Source organism: Babylonia areolata, chromosome 19, assembly GCF_041734735.1.
Source record: "Babylonia areolata isolate BAREFJ2019XMU chromosome 19, ASM4173473v1, whole genome shotgun sequence".
Taxonomy (NCBI): domain Eukaryota; kingdom Metazoa; phylum Mollusca; class Gastropoda; order Neogastropoda; family Buccinidae; genus Babylonia; species Babylonia areolata.
Genome location: NC_134894.1, coordinates 13,912,364 through 13,937,297, shown reverse-complemented (window position 1 = coordinate 13,937,297; position 24,934 = coordinate 13,912,364). Strand labels below are relative to the sequence as shown.

Sequence of the window (24,934 nt, the reverse complement as noted above, 5' to 3'; positions counted from 1 at the left end):
TTTGAAATGACGTGGAACATTACATATGTTAAATGATCAAATTTCTTGTATTGATAAGCTCTGCACATGGGAATGCCAGCCATTTCTGCTGCAAGCCTGACACTGCCATGGAAAATTATTTCTGGCAAATGATACTGCTTTCATGATGACAGATAGAGATATGTTTTCAATGCAAAGTGTGTTTCTCTATATCTGTACAGTACACACACACACACACACACCCCTTCACACAGATACTGTGATTTTGTGAAATTTATTTTACATCCAGAAAATATTCACAATGACAGTCTGACTCAGTGGTACTTGAAAATGTTTTCCCCTTTTCTTCACAATAGAAAAACCACAGCAAAAGCCAGTCGACATCTGTATCACTGCTACATTCAACACAAAAAAAGCAGCTTCAGGTCTAGAGGAACACATTCAGTTTTGTGTAATAAAAAGGGGATTCAAATGTCAACTGCAACCCCATCCACATCCCAAAACCTTACACTGTTTCCAGTTTTGCCTTCAGATGCCCAAAACCATCTCCTGCTTCATTTTGTTGAACAAAATATTTACTTCATGTCCGTAATGCCTCCCTATTCTGTTCATTACAGTCTGTCATAAGGTTATCAATGAACTATATTGTCACAAATAGTGCCAACTTTATTTCTCAATACTCTTGTGCAAACCACATCAAGAGAAAAATAAGAAAACACATGTTTGTTTTAACATTATACAGAATGTGAAAGAGTTTAGGTGAACAAATAAGAAGGTATCTGCAGTAAAATCAACGCTATTTAAAAAAAAAATTTTTTTAATTGCTGACAAGATGGTAACACAAACCAGAAAATTCTTGAACAATCCAAAAGAACAGAAGTAAATGTGAAGATGACATATTTTTAACCGCAATGAATAAGATGAAAGAAGATGACAATTTTTTCCAACCACAATACGTAAGCTGCACAATATTAACACAAACGTTTCAGTCTCTAAACAGGGTATTAACAGTCTCCAGGAATTAATATGGTGATGGCATTTTTCTTTCCCTTCGTCTATGAAGAAAGACAGAAGACATGTGAAGGTAATTCATGTTTCCAGTTTGGCTGGCACAGAACTGTCGTGATGTGAACCACATAATCATTTACAACTATGTACACTCCAGGACCCTCCCCAGCTATAACATGTAGTCCAGCTCGTAGCGGATGTACTGGTTCTTGGTGTCGTTGGGGACGCGAGGAAAGGAGGGAATCATGCCATCCTGGGCACCGATGTACACTGTGTTGTACACCTTCCAGTACACGTCACGCACTTTGCGGGCTGGATGGAACAGACCCTGCAACAAAAGAGAAGTCAGTTAGCACTACCTGTATCACAAACAAAAGGGAACTCAGCACAGCATATACAGGGATGTGTGAGTGACTGAAACAAAAAAACTTACTGAAGCTGGGGGCCATGTGTTTCAAGAAGAGGAGGGAACAATTTCAAAACAAGCGTTCCACCCGCTGTCTCCTCTCTGCTCATTAACTCTTTCCATACAAACGGCGAAAGAGACGACGTTAACAGCGTTTCACCCCAATTACCATCATCAAAATATTGCAAGTGGAAGGCTCTTATACTGAAGAGGTGAATGCTGACAAAGAATACCACAATTCTGATGACGGAAGCTAAAGGTTGGGTCATTCAGACACCCACTGGACATCCGAGGGGTCTGTGTGGAGGAGAAGAGAGGACTGGCCGTACTGAGTGAGTTAACAGGCATGTCACCACAGGGCAGTGCCACCCCCTTTTTTTTAAAATCTGCATTTGTTCTTTGACATCAAAGTGGATTTTTCAGCAGTATTTTAGCAACAGTCAACCCTTCCGTTGCCATAATTGTTTTATGAGTGCTAAGTGCATACTGCCCATTGGACCTCAGTTTACCATCTCATCCAAAAGACACACAACTATACCACCACTCAAGCTCTTGTGGAGTGGAAGAGTAAAAATCTTGGTCCTTGTATGGGACTCGAACCTATGGACACTGACAGAAAAGATGGAAGTTGCAACCAGTGAGCCACAAAGTGGATCTCTCTCTTCACCAAGCACCACGTACCTGCAGTGTGTACTGGAGGATTTTGGAGGGCCCAACCGCCACCCTCAATCCCTCAATGGCCCCCATGAAAGCTTGCACCACATGGGGGGAGCTCTCAAACACGTTGGGCCACACGTAGTTCAGCAGGTGGATCAAGGCGTCCTCGCAGCCAAACCCGGCCACCCCCAAGGCCATGTGCTGGATGGCCGCCATGGCCGTCTGTCGATGGACCAGGTCTCTGCACACACCACAACCAAGCAAGTTTCAGTTTACAGATTGGCATATATTCTGGTATTGATGTTCAATTATTTTTGTAAAGATCTGAATAAAGGAAGGAATATCACCTGAATATACCTTACAGTCTGGTGCATGCAACCCTAACACTTTACTGAAACACTCCATTTCATTTATCCATTACTTTAACACATAAAGGATTACCTGAAAGTGTCAGTCTGGTGTACTGTAATGTAGTGCTAAGACATATGTATGTAGTGAATACATTTCCTTGTCATAATCTTTCTAAAGTTTCAGTTTTCAGTTTGAATGTCAAGGTGTCAGAGCATGCAGACTGATCCATTTATGCTACACCATGTCTGCTGTTTAATAAAAATATAAATAAATAAAAATAATAGAAAGCAGCGGATGTCTGACATTCAGATAAACCAAATGTGCTGATAAGACCTTGAGAGCCTATCCTAGGTCTCTGTAAAGATATCAACATAAAATAAATAAAAGATATCAGCATAAAATAAATAATCAGACCAAAAACCTATAAAGACAAAAAGGAAACACATGCACACACAGGATTGTAAAGAAACTGCAGACCTGTCCATGAGAGCATCTTCCAACAGGGGTGTGACAGGGTAGATGTAGTCCTTGCCCATCTCCCCGATGTACTCAAACATGAAGGAGAGTGACTTGAGCACCCCATTCTGGACATTCAGCTCTGGCACACGGTACTCATTCATCAGGGCGGGCAGCACGGTGAAGGGAGAACAGGTCTCTGCCACAATGGCGATGGCCACAGTGGTGCACACACGGTTCTGGCGCTCCTGAACCTTCAGGTTGTTCAGCAGGGTGGCCAACACATCATGGGGACTGAAAAAACATAGTTATCTATTTATTTATTCTGTCTACCTATCTTTGTTGCTCACAGCCCAGCCAACTATACAGGGCTGTACCAGGGTTGAAAAACTGTAAATACTGATTCCATACAACCTGGGAAAGCAAAAACATTAAACACCTGGAAAAGAAAATACACAAATATACAAATATGATCATATTCATGCACATAAATAAATGACACACCTCTGATGTTGACCATTCTGTCAGTTTTTAAAGTAAGAAAAAAAAAACCAAACAACTAACCAGAATGTTAAACAAGCTAAAACATACTACACAAAATAATATCTAGCACCAGGCATACAAAACCAAAAACTGCCAAGTAGCACCTCACATGTCCTTTGTGCAAACAAGAATACAACATAATAAGAATGCCCAGTTATCAAGTCCAGAAAAAGAAAAAAATTATTCAAGTCTTTCTGCGAATCCACACTGACAATAACACAGAAAATGCTAACTGCGTCAGCAATGTCATAAGACAGTTATGTATGCTTCAGCTGCTGAAAGGAAGATTTTAAAAATATACTATTATTGCTAGAAGCCTAAATGGTGTAAGTAATGATCATCACACACACACACACACACACGCCTGCTAACAATGCCAGTACATGTAGGAGCTGCAGCCCATAAACACAGAAGCATCATCCACATACCCGATAGCCTTTGCAATGTAGCCAAAGGTGTTGACAGTCGCACGACGAATTGCCTTCTTGTGAGCCTTCAGCAGTTCCAGCAACTCAAAACAGATTCTCATCCACTCTCGGGCAGACACAAACTCTGCTCCTCGGTCAGCAATGCGTCCAACCAGGTCAATGCAGTTCTCCTGCACTTTCTCATGTCTGAAAACCAAACCAACTTGATTCAGAAATGTCAATGCTTCTTTGTAACAGACTAACCTTTCTACACCCCCAGAAAAAAACCTACAAGAAAAATGTAACAATGCAAATTCCCTTCCTAATCTCACGTGAAATAGTTCATACACACACAAAAGCCAACACAATTTTCACACCGAATCCCCCACCCTTCCAACCCACCTGTCTCCCTGAGAATTCCTGTATTCTCTCCTAAATCCCACCCCCACCCACTTATACAGGCACCCCTACAACCACGATTCTAAAAATGCAAGCTTGTTCAATTCATATATGACAGCAGTTTCAGGCAGAATGGTGAAATATTATACTTCATGTAAATTCATTAAACAGTCAAGGGGACGAAACACACAACCTGACCACAAAAGGAAAGAAATATCACAGACACTTAAGTGAAAAATTAAAATGGCCTTTACGGGCTGCTTGACTAAAAAGCAGTATAATCAACACAGATGTATGACTGCACATCAAGCAGACAAGTGTTGAATATCACACAGGTACAGAGAGATGAAAACTGACCTGTTCTTGAGGATAGGGGTGAGGCGAGGCAGGAGATCCTTGATGGGAGGAGTCATCTTGGTCATGCCGATGACGTTGACGATGGACTTGAGAGCTCCAAGAATGGAACCCAGCACTTCAGGGTATTCCTCTCCCAGGTACTCATACAACACCACGCCCAAGTGACCCATCAGTTTCTCCTGCACAATTATGTACGTTCACGCATTAAACAATGACACAGCATGAAAACCTTCAAGGAAATGATAAATTGGAATGAGAAAGTCTGAAAAACAGAACAGAAAAAAGATAGGACTGATTCTGCCACAACAAATATATACTTTCATGCTCTGATATGCAAATGCAGAAAAGTTCTCTTCAGAAACAGTAAATATCACTGGCCTCTAACTAATCACCCTTGCTTTAGTTTGGATGTAAATTACTTGTTCACTGTTATTAACTGTAGCAAAACCCTTTCAACACAAAATATTTCACATTGCCGCTTTCAAACAATTGTAGTATAAATGCTGCTTTTAAAACACAGCATTACTGTTGAAAAGGAAGGATCAAATCTGCCAATAAAGGCCCACAGAACTGACCTCCTGACAGGTCTTCATGACAATAGCGATGCGAGAGATGAGGTCGGCTGCCTGCTGTCGCACTTTGGCAGACTTGTTGTTGAGTCGCCACAGGATGGTACCACAGATCTGAGGCAGGTAGGGCTTCACTCTCTTTCCCAGGGCGTTCACCACCGTGCCAAAACCATTCAGCATCACCACATCCTGTACACAGGGTCAACACAACACATGACATCCACAGCTGAAAATCAAATGTGTCATAATGGTCAAGATGATCTGAGATCACAATTCTTTATCAGTGCAACTGTGTAATTAGTACAATAATATAAGGACACCCTCTGTCACTGACAAACTTTAAAGTTTCCAACTTGATTTTAAGCAAAGAAAACCATCTTCAACAGTCTATGCCATCCAAAACAAAAACAAAATTCTAAATATTCACATCTTTTGTCAGTTTCAAAGAGTCAAGGTTTCTTAAGTTTGTGTAAAACATTAACATAGATCAAACAAACACACACAAACAAGCATACACACATATAAACAAAATCCCTCCCCCAACACACACACATAACACACACACACACCCAAAGCACACATCACACACATACATCCACACATACAAAAACACAAATGCTAACACATCACACAAAATAAGTCTGTTTTCCCACAGGAGACACCTCAGTTACATGAGAAGGTTGAACTCAGTGAGATGTGAGCAAGGCCCACACACTGGGCCACACACACCCCTCAGTATTAGCATGGCTAATCATCACTGGTGTCCCATCCCACAGTATAGAACTTTTCTCAAAGTCAACAAGGGAATAGCACCAGAATTTACCTGAATAGCAGTAAGCATGTCTTGGCAGATGAATCCCAAATTTCCATTACTTATCTCAGCCACAAGCTTAAACTTTTCTTCTTTTTTTCACAAGCTTAAATTTATTTCGAATGGGGTAGAAATGGTAGGAAAAAAGGCAAGCACAAAGATCTGACAACTCTCAGCAAACATCCAACCCAACCCCTCTTTCTCTCTCTCTCTCCCTTTCTCTATCACTGCATTTGATATTGGATTAAAATGTTGTGTTGTGGACAAAAACAGTTAACTGTTAAAGCTGGTATGTTTATATGATGTAGCTAGACTCTGGTGGTACATATATACATAGGTCTTGAGAGATTTTGTTCCAGCATTGTTTATGGATTTGTATGGTCGAGTTAAATTCTACAACATATCAGTGCATTCTTGCAGGATCTTGGCCAAAGATTTATTGACTGTCAACAGCAAAAGTGGAATCATCATGTTCAGAATAGTGATAGATTTCTTTTTACTGTGCACTTAAACACTGAAATTTGTTCAAAGAACATACACCTCAAAGAACTGAAACTAATTCCATGTTTCTTCATGCATTTTTATTTCTTCCCTTTCTCATCTCTTCCCCCTTTGTTCTGAATGATATCCCTAAAGGAATGACAACACTGAGAAAAATGGAATCAAATATGGCACAGACTTTAAATTTTCAATGTAGGTTCCAGACTTCAATGACAGTCAGAACTGCATGAGCAAACTGGTGAATCTAAAAAAACAAAAGCAAGTCAGGTTTGCTAACCTCTGTGGTCTGTTCCTGGAAGGCATACAGAATGCCGTCAATCAACTGCTCCTCCAGTCGGGAGTCAATGTCAGCAGCCCCCAGGTTGGACATGATCTTCTCAATGGTCTCCATCACCATCTTACGGTACTGCTCAGCTTCATCTTTCAGATCATCCACCACACGTGACACGATCTCTGCTGCTCCCACCTTGTTGGCAATCTCCACAGTCGTATCTACCAGCTGAAAATGTAGCAAAAACAATCAGATCATACCACACACAGATTTTTTTAATACGGTAAAGCAAGGAAACAAAACAAAACAAAAAACACAACCACCGCTGACAAAAAAAAAAACCGCAGTCTAAATGACTACTACAATTAAACAAAACACTCTCACTACTAGAAAATAAATGTCTGAAATGAAGTCTGAACAATAACAAACAATAGGGCACCCCCCTCCCCCTCAAGTCCCTTCCCGTATCCCCAGGCAAAATGCTGAAGACCTCACCTGTCTGTAGTTGCGTCTGTCAAGGGCCATGCGCTGGTTCCAGAAGTGCTTGAAGAAGGGAGGCAGGATTTCATCCTTGATGTACTGTGGTTCCACACCATCCGTGGCACAGCATTGCTTCACCACCTGCACCATGAAGATAACCACAGCTCAACTGTCAGTTCACAGCACAACAGACAGGATATCAGTCCATAGCACAATGGTCAGTTCAATGGTTAATCCAAAGCGCAATAGCTGACCAATCCACACCACAAAATGCATTGGACTTCTTTTGCTAATATGCCCACATGCTAAAGGATGTTTTTTCTTTATATCCTCCAAGCAAAACTGCGTGATAATGCAACAAAATGCTTTTGGCTTCCTACCCGATATCCACTTATTGCCACATTTCTGAGCGAGGACAAAGCCTAGTTTTTGCAGTCTATTGTGCTTTAGCTAAAGATATCAATTCTGTTTACATTTCTCTAGATGAGGCAAGGATTTTTTTTTCAATTCTTTTGAGTTTCTCTGTCTTTCAACAAGTATCCTCTACAAAATTTTTGTTATTTTAAACACAAGTCATTTTAACATGCCCATGTAACATAAACGAAGGGAGATAATACCACCACAGTGAACTTTTGGCACTGTAAAAGTGATCTGTTGTAAAAAATCAAAAATCAATTTCTTGAAAGAAAAGTGACTGTCAGCATCCACGCTGATGTCCACAAAATGTTCAATGTATTATAGATACCCTCCACAATAAGGCCCTTATAGTTACATTATTCAATGCAGTGTCAGAAAAATGGCTCCAACTGTACTGTGTGCACAATTTATCATTAAAAAAAAAAAAAGGAAAATAAAAAAAAAAAAAAAGAAATCCCAATCATCTATCAATCAATAGTAAGAGGAAAAATTACGAATGAAAAAAAAGTAAAAGAAACAGGAAAACTTCGCCTGATTTTGCAAACAACTGAAGAACAAGCTTCTCACCTTCAGCACAATCTTCTTCATTTCCTCGTCAGGAGACTGGAACTCTCGAATGAGGATCAACATCACTTCACGGGTGTAGTAGTTGGCATACTCAGCGTCCATGAGCGGGATGAGGTAACCAATGGCCTTCAAGAAGGCAGCAAGACCCTGCAAAGTCATAAACCTACACATGTAATGACTCCATTAACATGTAGACACCAGGCAAGACAACAACATCAATGCACTCCCTTAAAAATCTAAAATGAATGAAGACAATGAAGACAGCAGATGACAATTTTTTTCTTTCTTTCAAAAAAAAATTTTTTTTAAGCACAAATAATAAAATACAATACAAACTACAACTGTCAACGCCTGTAATCTGCCTTCTCATAAGAATAGTGTTTCAACATTTTTTCTTTTTGCTTTTTTGGATCTCGTTGAAGTAAACTTCACGCTATGTGACACAAGAGATAATCATCCAGACAGGCAGTAGTAACTGCTTGGCCTGTCTCATATTCAGACAAAAAAAAAAAACACACACACACACAAACCTTCTTTTCTTCAGAATAGAAGTTGTGTGTCTAAAGGCTAGTCTTTTGAGAATACTTCAATAGGATGAGAATTTCACAGTGCTCACAAAGGTACACTAAAACAACACACCAGCAAGTTGGGAGAATTTCACAGTACTCTCAAATGTACACCAAAATGAATACACCGAAACAAGCATGTCCACGTGGAATTCATCCTCACCTTTCCTCTGTGCTGACGGATACCCTTCCAAAGAGGCTTCAGAACACTATCAAAGGACTCGATACCGTACGGGGTTGCTGCTTCAGCCAGGGCAGCCAGGGCCAGGGCAGTGATGGTTCGAACCTTCTGCTGTTCATCCACCAACCCTGCACATAATCAATGGTATCCATTTGGTCTCTCTACTGACATACTAACAGTGGAGGAAAAAAACAACTGTATTTGCATGGGGGAGGAATAACCGGCTGTTTAATATTATACCAAGTCACCTTTATGAAGAAACTGGATAGTAACCAACAGTGCTTAAACCTTGTGTGTAAAAAAAATATTTGAAAAACAAAAATGAAAGAAAGAAAGAAAGTCTTCAAACTTAGCAAACTGTGATCCTTCAGTATAAATGTTTTTTTAATTCTGAAACAATACATGTGCTGAAAGTTGTAAAATCAAAATTCCGGACAGTCAGCATCTACTTCAAGGCCTATCTCCTCACTTTATGTGCTAAGTAAAATCTGCAGTGAATCCATGAACAGGTCTGAATGTCAATAAAATATTTTAAAATCTATAAAAACAACCCCCCCAAAAAGAAGCCCCCCCCCCTACCCCCCCCCCTCCCCCACACACACACTCACCCCCACCCCACACAAAAAATAAAGAGCATCAGAAATGCATACTTATTCAAAAAGGGTTTATATGTTACAATGCCAATTCACTGTAAAATGAATGACAGCACGACTTGCTTCAGCAACAACCTGTGAATGGAGGAGGCAAAGACAGCTGCTTACCATGCTCAATGATCTCCACCAAGTTCTTCAGGTGGGGCAGGATAGCACAGCCCATCAGGATGGAGATTTGCTGCACAATTTTGATGCCTGTGTGACGAGCTTGCCATGACTTCTTGCTCTTGCACACGGCCTTCAAGAAGGGCAGAAGAGACGGAATACCCAGCGCCGAGGCCACCACGGCAAAGGCTCGAGCGGTGGTGTTACGCACATACTCATCCATGTTGTCGATATCAGGACGCATGGTAGAAATCATGGTGGCCAGGCCAGCAGCCTAGAAGACAAATGACAGATATGCTTGTTGATTTCTTATAAATAGAGTGAACATGTCAGATCAGCTCATAGACCAACAGAAAAGCATAAAAAAGAGAAAAAAAACAAAGCTTGTGGAACCAGTTTACCTCAATTCTTTTAATATTATGTAAAAAGGGAAGACTTTACAGCAGGCTTTCAAACTGTGTAAATGCCTCCCCCACCTAACCCCCCTTGCATTTTCTCATAAGAATCAAAAGTATGTGTAAAATTTGTATGGTGTATATGAATCAGGCTTATATGTAAAAAATAATACAAATATATATTGCAATCTCACAATAAGGACAAAGTGACTTCCTTCAATAATTATCAAGTAACTTACCCTAATAATAATAATAATAATAATCACAACCTCACCCTCCATTAAAAAAGACTAGGCAGGAATTGGGGCCCAGTGTGCCGAGAATTGAGGAGTCAGGAATGGTATGGTATGAAAGGGAGAGAACAGGAAGTGGAAACTGGCAAGCGAACCCTACCTTGGCCAAGTTGGAGATGATTTCTCTGCCCTCCACACGGGCGTAGTAGTCCTCATCGATCAGCAGGGGCTCAATCACCACCAGGATCTTGTGCACGTAAGGTCTCACAAGGTCATCAAGCTTGTACAGGATGCGGTCGATGACCTTCACCAGCAGGTGACGCTCCTGGTCCTCCAGAGTTGGGGACATGAGCAGAGGCAGGATCTGGTTGAACAGAGGTCCGGCCCCAAACTCACGGGCCTTGTCTGTGATTTGCCTCAGTGCAGCCTGCAAATCATCAACAAAGTTCATTACTTCATACAGGTTTTTAATCACAAACTCAAGAGTGAATTATTCAAAAACTTTTAAAATACCTTTTGCCAAAAATTCGAAACTACTGCATAAGATAAGGAACCCTGAAAGGCATGGTATTTTGAAAGGAAATTTTTTTTCCTAAAATTACGTTTATCTAAAATACTTTACCATGACCCACTAGTGCAGACTCCGGAAGGGAGTCCGATCCTTTCAGGCACATTTTCTCCCAGTGTTATCTTACTTTTAAATTGAAATTCAGGTATTCATTATCTAATGAAAGGAAAGCACAATACAACGAATCTTAAAAAAAAAAAAAGTAAGGAACATAAAAACATCTTTCTGGTCAATAATAAATAAAAGATAAGTCAGAAAAATGTTTACTAAAGTGGGCATCACATCTCAAAAATGGTTACCATTATGATCATGGTTTTCATGATTGAAAACAACTATCATAAAAAAAAAATAATAAAAAAATAAAAAAAACAATTCTAAAAAAAAGAACCACAAAAAGGATCAGCTGTTTTTCTCACATACCTTTCTCATGGGTGGTGTTCCGTTCTTGATCTTCAGCAACAGCTTCATGATCTTCCTTTCCTTCTGTTCCTCTGGCGACAGGGTTTCCTCATCAACCTCCACCTGTCACGTAAAACAGCATGCAAATTAAGAATGGCAGATATAAATAATACTGAAGTTAATTTACAACATAACTTTCAACCATTTTACCACAAAGGACATAAAGTGAGGCTGGGGACATGAATCACCAAAAAAGAAAAAAAAGGGTAACAAGATACTAAAACCACTTTCTCTCTCTCTCTTTCTCTTACACAGTTGATCCTGACCAGACTTCACATGCACGTTTAGGTCACTGAGTTTTACAATACTGAAAAGTCTGCAGTTGTGGGCCAGGGACATCTAAACCACAAAGTAAATGTCTTATTCTTAAATGAAGAGTGGGGGTGGGTAGGGGGAAGGAAGATGGGCACGGCCAATCATGACTGATGTAGGTTGCCCTCTTGGACTGACTACAGACAGGCCTGGCTGGCTATCATGTTAATACCAACGGGTGCCAGCAGTGAACTTTCCACTTTCCTCCAAAGAACTCGTCACCACACGAACAGTGTCAAAACTCCACTTTGTTATTGTGGACCATAAAACTCTGGTTGGCCAAAATATTTTTTCTTTCATCATAAGTATTACTGAAATCTATTTTCGCATACTGGTGTATTCTAAGTCAAAATGATGTACAAATTACCCCCAAAATGGTACTGGTAAACAGGTCTGTCATGGAAACAAACTCTGTTGTTGTTTTTTGTTTAAAGTGGAACGACATTAGAGTACGTTGCGACATGATTTTTTTTTAGTTGTGATGTGATGGGCAGAAGATGAATTACGCTATAAGAAAAATTACCATTGGCTCTCCAAATATAGCAACCAATGGCAAATCACCTTTTAGAGCTGCAGGACAGCTCTCTTTTTCCAGTGACCACTTGTCACAGTCAGACTCAAAACATCGTCTGCTAGAGGAAGAGTGTCAAACGATCAGTATCGGGAGCGTGATGGATATTTTTTAAAACAAAACATGCCAGTCTTGGAAAATATAACTTGCCCAGTTGGGCAAGTTCGGTAAGGGCAATACTTGCCCGACACAATGATCTACTTGCCCCGGGCAGTCAGGCAACCGTTAATGTCGAGCCCTGAAATGTGTTAAAGTACAGATATACACAGATCCACACACTTACCAGCAGTTTGTCAAAGTACTGCATGTCATCTGGCTTCATCATGGGCAGGTTCCCTTTGGGCTGCATGTCCACCACCCCTGTCTTATGGTCTGGCGTCTGCATACGGAAGCCTGTGGGGGTACCTCCCACCCCAACCAGAGGTGTGGGTGTGGCGATCAGTTTACGGGCTGGGGTGCGGATAGGTACATAACCTGCTGGGGGTTGCAGCACCTGAAAGCAAGAGCATCCATAGTTAAGAAACAGAAAAAAGGAGAAAAAAAAGAAGTTTAAAACAAAAGAGAAAAAACAAAACTTTTTTCACCTTCTGAACTGATGTATCAGACATTAGAAAAGGAAATTTTAAGTCTAAAACATACCTCATCATAAAATCTCTTTCATTTTCTCAGTGCATCTCTCAAGAAACAGAAAAGTAACTTGTTTATTCAAGACTTGCCATATAGTGTAAACAAACCGCTTGCCTGCCCCAGGATGTATGAAATGTACCATTCTGGGCAGCAGTATGCCAGCAACATGATTTCACTGGTCACTGAAAACGTCCAAAATAGTTCTGGCTGCTGGTTGCATGGGCAGCAGTGACTGACATTCGTTATTCTGAAATGTTTTCTGCCATGGTTCAAGGGCCCTGCTATTCCCTCACTTTCCTACAATCACTGCTGCAGGAACCCCGACATCACTGACCTTGTACCCTGGGGGGAACATGGTGTCCAGGTCGTCGTCACTCAGAGGGCGGTTCCTCTCGTCAATCTCCCTCTGCCACGTGTACGCTTGTAGCTGTTCTGGAGTCATGGACATCAGATGACCTGGTGTGGGTGTGGCCATGGCCATGGCCTTCTGGCCAACAGGGGTCACCCCACTGGGGGTCATCCCAGACGGGGTCATCCCAGAAGGTGTCATAGCTCCACTTGGGGTCATCCCACTGGGGGTCATGCCGGAGGGTGTCATACCAGACGGGGTCAGCCCACCAGGTGTGAAACTTGGGGTGAGCCCACTCGGGGTGGCTCCACCTGGGGTTTCGTCCCAACGTGAGCGCCTCTTGCTGGCCCCTGGGGTGGGTGTGTCCTGAATGAGGTCACCACCTCCACGGTCTGTGCGAGGTGTTTCTGCCCAGCCAGCCCCATGGCCTGGTGTTTCTGTGGATACACATTATCATCATTAGGTCTTCAGTTTAGCTCTCACAGGAAGCAAGATAAACCCAGTCATGTGATCAGCATGCATAACTTAGTTCAATCCCACAGTACTTCCACATACAGAAAAATAGACCCATTCTCATTACAGTTCTGTTGCACACATTCACCAATATGTCAGCACCATTAAGCTAAAATCTTCACATGATAAAACAACACGGTTTCAATTTGTTTTCACTCACTCATATGACTGACTATACCCACAGGACAAAACACACACTCCTCACCTCTGTCCGCTTTAGGTGTCTCGTCCCATCTGTTCTTTCTGGCGCTGCTGGCCGGGTGACCAGGTGTGTTGTCTCGGCCAGGTGTGGTAGCTCCAGGTGTGGCATGGCCAGGTGTGGCGTCCCACTGCCGGGTGGATGGCGTAGCTCCCGGGGTGTCACTCCCTTTGGGACGGCCAGGAGTTTCATCCCAGCGACTGTTGGATGGGGTAGGGGCTGCCGTTTCGGCGGCATCCCAGGACGATTTTTTCTTCGCAGCCGGTGCTCCAGTGTCTGCAGTCTGATCCCAGCGCCGTCGCTTGCCCGCTGCCTTCTGTGAGTCTGCTGCCCCTGAGCCGCTGACCACGTGCAGGTCCCCGGCCTTGGCCTTCTCCTGCATCTGCTGCCGCAGTCCTACCTGAAGGTTCAAACATTGTTTTATTTCAAACTTGTCACAATTCATATTCATTTGATTCATGACTGGACTTAAAGAAAGTATAAAATAAAGTTCTGTTGTGGTGTACAAAAACACACTATGTCTCTGCAGGTCCTACCTGTTCAACACTATCACAGTTTTTAATGGTTTGTTCCTCATTCTCATCCTCCTCCTCTTCTACACATTCTTCTTCACTCTGCCCTCTACTTTTTATCATACACACACACACACACATACATATATATATTTTTAAGCTTTTATGAAGCTTAAGTGTAAACGAAGGGCCAAAATTACACTTCATCACTAAACGTTTACTCCTTTACAATATTCAAAAAATGTCTCTCTCTGAACACTTTTACTTTACTGTCACTCAAAATAAGCAGAAGACTGTGACAGTAGACTGCCATAAACTACTCTTTCAATATAAAAGGAAAAAAGAAAAAAAGTTTATTTTACCACTATCAACATATTTCTCTTTCCAAATGTGACTGAAGGTGATGCGCCATATTATAAAAGGGAGGAGGTGAAACTGGACCACAAATATTCTTCCCACAAATAATTAATATCCATCTAGTAGTTCTTATCTACTTGTTCCATAACTGCCAGTAGTTCTTTGTAGAATTGTGTTTATATGAAAGACCGTCACGTATTATATCTACAATACTTCAATACCTACTTTCAGATACATTTTCTTCCTCCCTCCTTCCCTTCCAGTAAGATGAAAAATAATATTTCAGCAAAGTATGTGATACTATTTCTGATTTTTCTTTTATTTTCTTTTAAGCACAGAATGATTTTTGGGGTGTTTTTTTGTTGTTGCTTTTTTTTAATCTAAGAAGTCTTACCTGCTCTTGGTTTAGGGCTCTCTCGTGCATGATGTCCACATAGGTACGGGCGGCCAGTTTGGGATCAGGAGTCTTACCACCTGAAAGACAAAGCAGAATAGAGTCACGACCCGAGTCGTGACCACAAAATTAGTCAGATTACGGCAAAAACTCAACACAAGTTTTCTGAGATATGTGAGGAGGAAAGTCCACAGACTGACAGATACATGAAGAGCAGGTGGGTGTGGACATGTGTGCAAGGCAATAGAGATTTGTGTTGTGGCTTGACGACAGGGTGAATGCCATGTTGTGTCAGTCTAGTGGACAAAAAGTGAGAACTAGTCTGTCTGGTACAAATGTTTTCTTTTTTTCGGGGATCAGCAGCTGACATCACAGTTCTTTCAAAAACTTTTAATCAATGAAGAAAATCAAGTCTTTTTAGCATTTCCAGAAAACAAAAACTGATGTGTGATACAGAAAATAATCAAATGCAAACTGTTGATGACACTATGGCAAGTCAGATGTTTGCCTTCAAACAAATTTTGACTTATTTTGCAGTGACAACAGTAAACTGGGGTTGGGGAAGGGTAGGGGATTAAGAAGGAAAGTTAAGAGTTAAAAAAAAAAAATCCTGCACACAATTTTTTGTGGTTGTTTGCCTTGTGCTTTCTGGTATTTAAGAGAAAAAAAAAACAGCAGCAAAAACAAAACACAGATCAAGATGTAAAAAAAAAGAAGAAAAAATGAAAAACAAAGTTCATCAATAACTCTTTCAATGTCTTAAAAGTTCCTTCTACTGTAGTTTCTGACTTTAGTGTCAGGTGGATAAGCATTCACCGACAGACAGGATTGCTGGTGCAGACAGACTAGTTCCCACTTTGGGAGTCATGCTCAGAGGAAGAAGCATGTTTCAGCGGTGATGAATACATACGCATTGCTCAGGGGTCCGGCAGCAGCAAGAGATCCTCGGCCACACTGCAAGCCTACAATAAGTCTGACATAAGGCAACATTAGTCAGGGTCCAGCACCTCACCCCCCTTCCCAACACCCACCCCTCGGCTCCTCACCTACCCCCTTTCTCTCGACCCTCTTCCTTTCCCAGCCTTCTCACACCACAGAACTGGATTCTCTTTCCTTAATTCTAACTCTAGCTGGGTACGCATAAACAGACATACAACCCGTCTTCTCTGTCTTGTTATGCAACCTGCGTCGCTTGTAACCTATCTGTCAATGCAAGCATTCGTTTATCCACATTCACACAAGGATCTGAATCAGAGTCCAACAGAATCTTGAACAGATAATTACAAAACTTAAAAATATAATGGTGACCAGCATACCAGAATTGGTGACCCAAATGTGTTCAGTAAGACTGTCAACAGCAGTGGGGTCTAAGGAATCAACCTCTCTCATTTGTGAAAGTTTCAATAAATCACTGTACAGATTCTGTTATGTTTGTCTTAGTGCATATGGGCATGGGAAGAGACAGACACAAGGAATATAAACATAATATGTGAATATAATTCTTTAAAAAAATGCACACACACAAACACATACACAAACATTTGTGCACACACACACACCAGCAGTACACAACAGGAATAATGGAATCACACAGCAGGGGTGTTCTCCATTCAATTCAAAGGTTTCCATGGAAGACTTGAGTGAAATGGAACAAGAGTGCCTGATCTGCAAAAGGAATTGGTTCCAGACAGCTGGGCCATAAAATGAGAAGTAACACAGATCAAAGGACTATGTTCCACCAGAAAAGATTGAAACGAGATGAGTATCAGAAGAAAAGGATGCAAAGGAGATGTCTGAGGAGTTTCGGAAAAACAGCTGATGGGATGGGATGTATACATGGATGATATATGTAAGATAAATCAGGCATGATGTATGTTTATAGATGATTCTGTATTGAACAGGTAGCTTGCAAAGGGACTGGAAAAGAACTATGTGTTCCTGGATAGCTGACTTGCAGACCAACCTGGTGGCAAATGTTCTGAACTTTGGTCCAAGAATTCTGAAATGCTGGTCTTGAATATCAAAAAAATAGAACTTAACTCCACCCAGGCTTTTTGTAACCCCAAAATTACAGTTACCTTATGTATCTATTTTGAGCTTGATTAATAGCAAGACTGAAAAAAAAGGAAGTGACCAACCAAAGACAGTCAGTCACCATAACTACTGAAAAAAGAAACAAACACATACATGCAGCTTCAGACCTGTTGAAGCATGTTCCAGACTGTTTCATCCTTGCTTTTAGTTTCTTACTGGATCAAGATATCATTAAAGTTTTACTGCAAAAACATTTTACAAGGGAAATTCAATTAACCAAATTCACCAAACACCCAAAGTTAATCAATGACAATCATTTCAAGTCCTTTAAGACTTCTGATTCAAACCCTGAAGAGAAGTGCTGTCACTCAGAGGTCGCGTCAAACTTACCATCACCAATACGCCATATAAAACACCTAAGCAGTCTGTCCAAGGTCAACTAGACACCAAAAAATCATTGTTACCTTGTCTACACAAATTACAAGTTTAACGAGCGCCCTTACACATCTAAATGAAATCCCCAGTTAACGAGGCGCCTCCTCCTCAGTCAAGCTCTACAGCTCTGACCATGCATAAAAGTGCACTTTATGCCGATATCTAAGGCGACTGGTGGTGGCCAGGACTTGGATGGCGTTGCTAGAAAGGAAAGATATTTCCTCATTAGTCTCGGGCTTTGCAGTGGTTGAGTTGCATAGCTTAATCAAATTTAGAAACACACGCAAGTTCCCACACATTCACTTTTTCAAACTAGCTAAGATTTAACTTGTTTTAAAATCTAGAGTGTGTGAGGACTGAGTGTGCTGCTCTGTGTGTGTGTGTGTGTGTGTGTGCATGTTTGTGTGTGTGTGTGTGTGCATAAGTATGTGTGTGTGCATATGTGTGTGTGTGTGTGTGTGTGTGTGTGCACGCGCGCGCGTGTGTGTGCGTGTGTGTGTATTTGTGTGTGTGTGCAGAGAAAGTGATGCAGTATGTGGAATATCCCATGACCAGACTACCCAGTAAACTGTTCTGCAGAAACGAAGGTTGAGATTATTGTGTTGCTGCTGCTGTTGTTCCCACTCCCTCTCCCAAAGTCTGACGTGTTGAATGAATACTACATGTCTACCCACTCAACTTCTTTTCTTTTGTTTTTTCTTCTTTTTTTTTTTCTTTTTTTTTTAAAGATATACTGCCCACTAAAATTGTTACTGTGCAAGCTTCTTTCATTGCTGAATGCGTATGTCTTAAACCATCTGCGATACTATCAGTATCATAGGTTTTGTCCGAACGCAGTGACGCCTCCTTGAGCTACTGAAACTGAAACTGCAAGATACACAATTCTGTGTATGAGTGCTATGTTCCATATATACCTTTGAGCAGAAGTGTCTTAAACTAACTGTACCATCTGCCCTATTACTGCTTTTAATTTGAAACAGTTTTCATTACAAAGACGGTCCTTTATCATAAAATTAATACAGCATCCTCCAACAGAAAGCTAGCGGTTTTTGTTAGAATTTCCTTTGCAACAGGAACATTATTTTGGGTCTGTGCTAGTGAGTGTTCAATTTCCATTACAACAGGGAAATTGTTTTGTGTGTAATCTCAAACTTAAATTTTAAGGGGGAGTACATATTGTTCACATTTTAAAATAAGCAAATCTTGCACATGACTTACTTTTAAAAGTAAATATGGGGTTCAAAACAAAAGGAGCGAAAACTGCTTTTGCATACAAGTGAATATTTATTACTCTTACAGTTGGCCACCTTGAATTCAATATGGCCATGAGATCCTGATACTGCAACAGAGAAGATTCTGCTTTAAACAGAAAGCTCTTCCAGAGTTTTTCTAGATCTGCCTGCCCTTTCATGTTGCCCGTGTGAACACCAGAGTTTTTCTAGATCTGCCTGCCCTTTCATGTTGCCCGTGTGAACAGAGCTCATTTAATTCTGCATTTTATATTTTGCCAACCAGCTTACAGAAAGCACTTTCTTTAAATCATTTAAACTGTCACCTCTTTTAAAACAGGTGGCAAGTGTGTTCCAAAGTGGCTCATCTTTACCAATTTTCTCTGTTGTGTGTTTTTAGAGGGCAAACACTGAAAGTGCACCCTTTTCACACAGATTTCTTCTTCTTCACGATGATAATTGTGCAGTGTATTCTATCCATTTGATTGGCCAACATGATCACCAGTAACTGAGACAAGTGTGCTATGATGAAACAGCGCAGCACAAAATGCTGTCAATTTCAACACCTAATAGTAAAAAGGTTAAGGTGCTAAATGGAAAATTGCAGAGATAAAGGAACAGCTGCATATTTTTTTTGCTGAAAATGATGGCATCATCCCCCCTTGTCAAATCACAAGAAGTCAAAATCCAAGCGAAAAAAAAGAAAAGAAAAACCAACCGGAAGTTCACTTGCCATACAACACACTTCCAGATTGGCTGCAGTTGTCAGCTTCTGCCATCATTAGTAGCTGTAACTTTAGCACATTTTACAACTTTTTCATCCCCATGGCTACACTCCCATAAAAATCAAATAATTAAAGCAGATCCTCCAGCCAACCAACCAGGTTTGATTAAAAAAACAACAACAAAAAAACCCTTAAACTGCAACAGCACAAAACCAGGCTGTTAAACTGCAGGATGAAATATTAATTTCCAATCAACAAACATGAATTTTTCCTCAGCTGCACACAGAAGCTGACAAAAGCAAGAAAGAAAAAATTCACAAAGAGAATGTCCAAAACACATCTGATTGTACAGAAAGGACAAGAGGTGAACATCAGATCACTGACCTTCAGCAAAGGGGTCATATCGTTCTGGGGAAATGATCATGGTTCTCCTCCGTGCCCGATACTCATCCTCCCTGTCTGAAATCTTTGGGATCCTGTGTTCTGCCAGAGGATCATAATCCTGCAACACACAACCACAAAGTCACAATGTTGTCAAGACCCTTTCTTGCACAACACAGGAAAATCTGGGAAGTGTGCAGAGTATTCACTGAAAACTCTTGATTTATAACAAGTAATTTTTTTTAGCAAGCAACTTTTTCTTGAATCCAAGTAACAAGCATAAACACAATGAGCTATTAACATGCATACATAAGTATACACATTTAAGCCAAAGGATATAAAGAAAACATCCACCATTTGCTTAGAGGTACATTTATCAAGGAACTACACTTGTTTTTTTGCTTTTACTTTTTTTTATATTATTTTTCAACAAATGGAACACAAAATAAACTAAACCTCTTGAAGGGAAATGAAGCAACAAAAGTTCTTTACCTTGTCATTGGCAGTCTCGTGCAGCAAATTCAATGGAGCAGTGTAAGTGGACTTCTTTCCCAAGACTGTGCTGGTGTCTTCTTCATCCTGCACACAAAATTGGTCGTACTGTTTTATAACTTTATTCAAAAGCTCCAGACTGATCTTTATACAAATTGTGCACAGCAGTTTATAAAATTCACACATTTGAAAATCTATAATGATGATGTACTTTTAACATGAAGCTCTGGAAATCTTGTCACTATCAAATTCACACAATTAGTATCAATGTGAAAATTGTATCGACTTGCACCAGTGTCTTTCTCATAACAATACTGAAAAATAAATTCACTATTTATAAAATAATCAGTTAAACAAAGTCAACCTATTATCCTGCCATAAAATTTTAATAAACATACACACAGACACGGTAATGCGTGTGTGTGTGTGTGTGTTGGAGCTCATGTACGTTTATATGTATTTGACTGTGCTTTCATATATGTGAAACTGCATGTCTGGTGCATTTCTGTTATGCATGTGTGGGTGTATGTGTGAATGTGTGTCTTCATTTTTTACATTTATTTGCTTATTTATCACCATTGTTGTCTTATTTATTTATTTATTTATGTTTTATTATTATCATTTTATTAGTATTACTAATATTATTACTACTACCTTTTTCTATATTATAATTATTATTTATTTATTTATTTATTTATTTATTTATGCAAGCTTATCTATTATTTATTCCCCCGTTTTTTTTTTGTTTTTTTTTTTTTTTTGTTGTTGTTTTTTTGTTTTTGTTTTGTGTGTGTGGTTGTGTTTTTTTTTTTTTTTTTTTTTTTTTTTTTTTTTTTTTTTTTTTCCCAAGGCCTGACTAAGCGCGTTGGGTTACGCTGCTGGTCAGGCATCTGCTTGGCAGATGTGGTGTAGCGTATATGGTTTTGTCCGAACGCAGTGACGCCTCCTTGAGCTACTGAAACTGAAACTGAAACAGACACATGCCTTTACAGAAAGCATATGTATACTTTTCCTATTTTCATTATGACACAATGTTATACTGAAAGAATGCTAATTAAAATCATGAAATACTTGTAGTTTTATCCACTTCACGCTGCTCCCGAAGGCAATCTCAGTTAAAAATCAAACACCAATATATATGAAAGCCAATACTCACATCAGGTTCATCTGTGACAGCAATGGAGGTGTCATAGCCAACAAAGCGGCTGTCCATGCTGATTCCACCATTGCCATAAATGTCTTGGTCATAATGGCCAGCAGTTCCAAGCCCCACCCTCTCCTCTTCATCTTGCTGTGGGCCAGCAGTCAGCCCCTGTCGCTTTGCCTGCAGGTTCCGGACCTGCTCTTCGATTGCTGTGGAAAGTAAAGAGAAAAAACTTTTCAATGAATTAGTTGCTGGCTTCAGAAAACAACCTGTATTCTTAACAAAAATCTTTTTAAAAAAAACCCAAAACAACACCACAACACACAAACAATTTTCCATTCATTCCAAAAAATGAAGCAGTTATTCAAGTAAATGGAACTACACAAACATCATATTCATTTTACTGTTGCGAAGCACTACCACTTGTTCAGTTACTGCACTAATCTACTGTAAGTGTTATCTGTTAAAAAAGTTCCTTTTTATTGACTTCTTTCTGTACAGTTTGTTAAAAACACCAGGTCAGTCTCGAGGAACCTTACACAATCTGAGAACAGATCCACAAGTTTTAGATAATCAATTATATTCGATATTGTTACTGTAAATTGCAGTTTAACTTGTATTCTCATTCTGATTCTTAATGAATCAGAATGAATTCAGCTCCTTTACTGCCATATATATGTTTAATAAGTCACAGACTATGACAACTTATATTTGGGTCATTTTACAGTGCTGTTCACCAGAGGAAGTTAGTTACTTCAGTGAATTAATCATACAGGAACACATGTTCTAGCATGACGACTGATTGTATGTATGGTGCAGGTGCATACATAGAAAATGTATGTATGATGAAAAAGAAAAAAAGGTTGGGTTAAAATACTGCAAAATAAAATGCTAAGGGTCATATGAAAATGCCTGAAAATGTGAAAATTAACCTTGCTGTTGTTGCACCTCATCAAAACACTGAAAAACTGAACATTTCAATGAAGTTCACTTAACGCATCTGAACAGATTAACAAAAAGCCAAATGTAACTATAACGCCTTTTAACACAATCAGCAGCACTAATTTCATCACACTAGACATTGTTTGAAGCACAGTTTTCAACATTGTTCGTGTCATGTCCCTAGGGTTCAAAACGAGTTACTCAAACCAAGTAAGTTCAAACAAGAAGTTGGTATGGTTGCAGTATTATTGCTATCATACTCTTCTTTATGTTTTTAAAGCAAATTTACTTTAAATATTAATCAAAATGAAAAAGAGTTGGCATTTGCTTTAATTCTGTTCATCACACAAATGCATCATGAGCCAGAGTTGAAATTTCCTCCCAATAAAACCAGCTGTCAAAAAAAACAATCGGAGCACCTCGATAATTCCTTCTTCAATATCCCAAACATAGATTAGAGATTTTATCAATCTGGATTTACCAGTCACCCTTGAATCTTTCCGAGATCAAAGGGTTGATCAATGATGGCATGGTACAAGTGTTCACCAAATGTGGAATCCAGAAATTCAATGACTTTGGAGGCGCATCAAATGTTGAAGTAAGTTTATCTTTGCATTCTTTTTTACCCAATCAAATTAGCTTAACTTAACTGAACAATTTCAGTCTTTTTGTTGTTCTTGTTGTTGTTCTGCTACCAGTTAATGGGTTATGGTCACACTTGTACTGTGTGACTCCAAAGTAGAGTGGCTTTTTAATTTTAGGGACCACTACATTTTTCACTGAAAAATGACAGGTATTTTTAACATATGAAAAACAGCTAAAAGAGAATTAAGAATTTTACACATGCTACAAGTTCAATGTTTGTTTCTTTTCATGAAAAGAGTAACTTCACAAGCTTCAGATGCTTTATTATTGCTCAACAACAGACAGTATCATTTATTCATTCAACAACAGAGAATATCATTTATTCATTATCAATTTTAGTTTTATGTTGATAATCATTGTGTTTCTTTTATTTCATGAGATGCATGACAGTATTATTTCATTTCCACAAAGCTGAAAACAATTCATTGATATTTGTTGTCATTTCTCAAGTGTACAAGAGAAATAAGTCTTCCAACTTCAAAGGAAATCTAGTTGCTACTGTCACTAGTGTCAGGTATTTGTGCCCAGTACAAAGAACTTTTAAGTCAAACTCAAAGTCACAAGCATTGTTGACAAGTCAAGCACATCCCCACATTATCAGTATACAACAAAGTGATAGACATGAGTAACCAACAAAGTAATCTAAAGAAATAAGCAACTAATAAACGATTTAGATTATAAAACAACAAGTTAAACCTGCATTTAACCTGGGCTTAGTGCGTGTTTTTCGCCCCCAATTCCCTGCATACATTTTTTGTACAAAATTATCTGACACTGAACTGGATAATTTATCAATGCCACTCATGATTCCTCATGCGAAATAACAATCAATCTCGTATATTTAACTCTTGGGTTCCATCACGGTCCCTCGATTCGGAAGTGTAAGTACAAACACAACGTGCTCTTCTCTCTCCTTTTTTTTTTTTTTTTTTTGTGTGCTGGTGACCTGGCATGGCATTTGTAATTTTGACATGTTATTATCGTGTTGTTATTTTAGATATTCTTGTTTAAATATTGGATACTTTCAAGTCTTCTTCCGACTGGATACTAATAATCGAACTACTAACTTGTAACAAATCTGAGACCTCAGAGATGGACAAGATCCACAAATGAGCAAAATTGAATGTTTTGCAGCATGCCGTCACATTTTGAAAGACCTGCGACAATAACAGGAACTTAAACAATCTGAAATGAAATAAAATTCGAGCATCCAAATCCACTAATTTCTTACACAGAATATCGAATGGTTAACAGCGTGTATTATATAAGTCATTATGACTAGTCTTCTTGTAAAATACTCAAAAAGAGAAAAATTAACAAACCCTCATGTGAAGCGGCCGCCATCTTTCTTTCTGGATATTGACGTTGTACGTCAGTCAGTGAATCCGTCCCATAATGCTTTCAGCAAAACATAAACGAACCGCAATCAACCCAAACAAATCCAAACAAGGTATTTATGAACAGACATTAACGATATGAGTGAGTTAAGGTTTCAACTACGAAAAGAAATTGTGCAATGCATTGATTCCTGTATATGTCTAGAGCGAAACAGACAGACAGACAGAGTGGGTGCCGAAAAGATGGACAGACATGGCCGGAGACTGATACTGAGGGGAACCACTGACATTTCTGGAAAATTCTTGGTCAAAGAACACTTGCACATGTTGCAGGTTGGGTTTTTGTTGTTGTTGTTTTCAGAATGTGTGTGTTATTCAGTTTATCATCGATCCACAT

General features: G+C 39.7%; 1 protein-coding gene and 1 non-coding gene across 3 annotated transcripts; both read right to left on the bottom strand.

The window, feature by feature from the left end:
• Positions 1–237: 237 nt before the first annotated feature.
• Positions 238–24,582, bottom strand: LOC143293469 (splicing factor 3B subunit 1-like). Of its 2 annotated transcripts, XM_076604357.1 has the most exons (21): positions 24,523–24,582; positions 21,626–21,822; positions 20,470–20,556; positions 19,981–20,098; positions 15,174–15,253; positions 13,917–14,310; positions 13,184–13,635; positions 12,506–12,715; positions 11,301–11,402; positions 10,473–10,739; positions 9,688–9,958; positions 8,909–9,054; positions 8,180–8,326; positions 7,211–7,336; positions 6,722–6,943; positions 5,139–5,321; positions 4,564–4,742; positions 3,829–4,014; positions 2,879–3,151; positions 2,075–2,291; positions 238–1,315 (listed from the first exon to the last, which is right to left on the bottom strand). In XM_076604357.1, exons 1-21 carry the CDS (start codon positions 24,542–24,544, stop codon positions 1,157–1,159), a joined length of 4,038 nt encoding a protein of 1,345 aa, XP_076460472.1. In that variant the 5' UTR covers positions 24,545–24,582; the 3' UTR covers positions 238–1,156. The 2 variants fall into 2 exon arrangements, with proteins under 2 accessions (XP_076460472.1, XP_076460473.1); XM_076604358.1 differs by lacking the exons at positions 20,470–20,556; positions 21,626–21,822; positions 24,523–24,582 and adding an exon at positions 16,084–16,135 and having other exon boundaries at positions 19,981–20,066.
• Positions 5,791–5,895, bottom strand: LOC143294419 (small nucleolar RNA U6-53/MBII-28). The gene has a single exon (XR_013056904.1). It is a non-coding gene; the product is annotated as a small nucleolar RNA U6-53/MBII-28 (small nucleolar RNA).
• Positions 24,583–24,934: the final 352 nt, after the last annotated feature.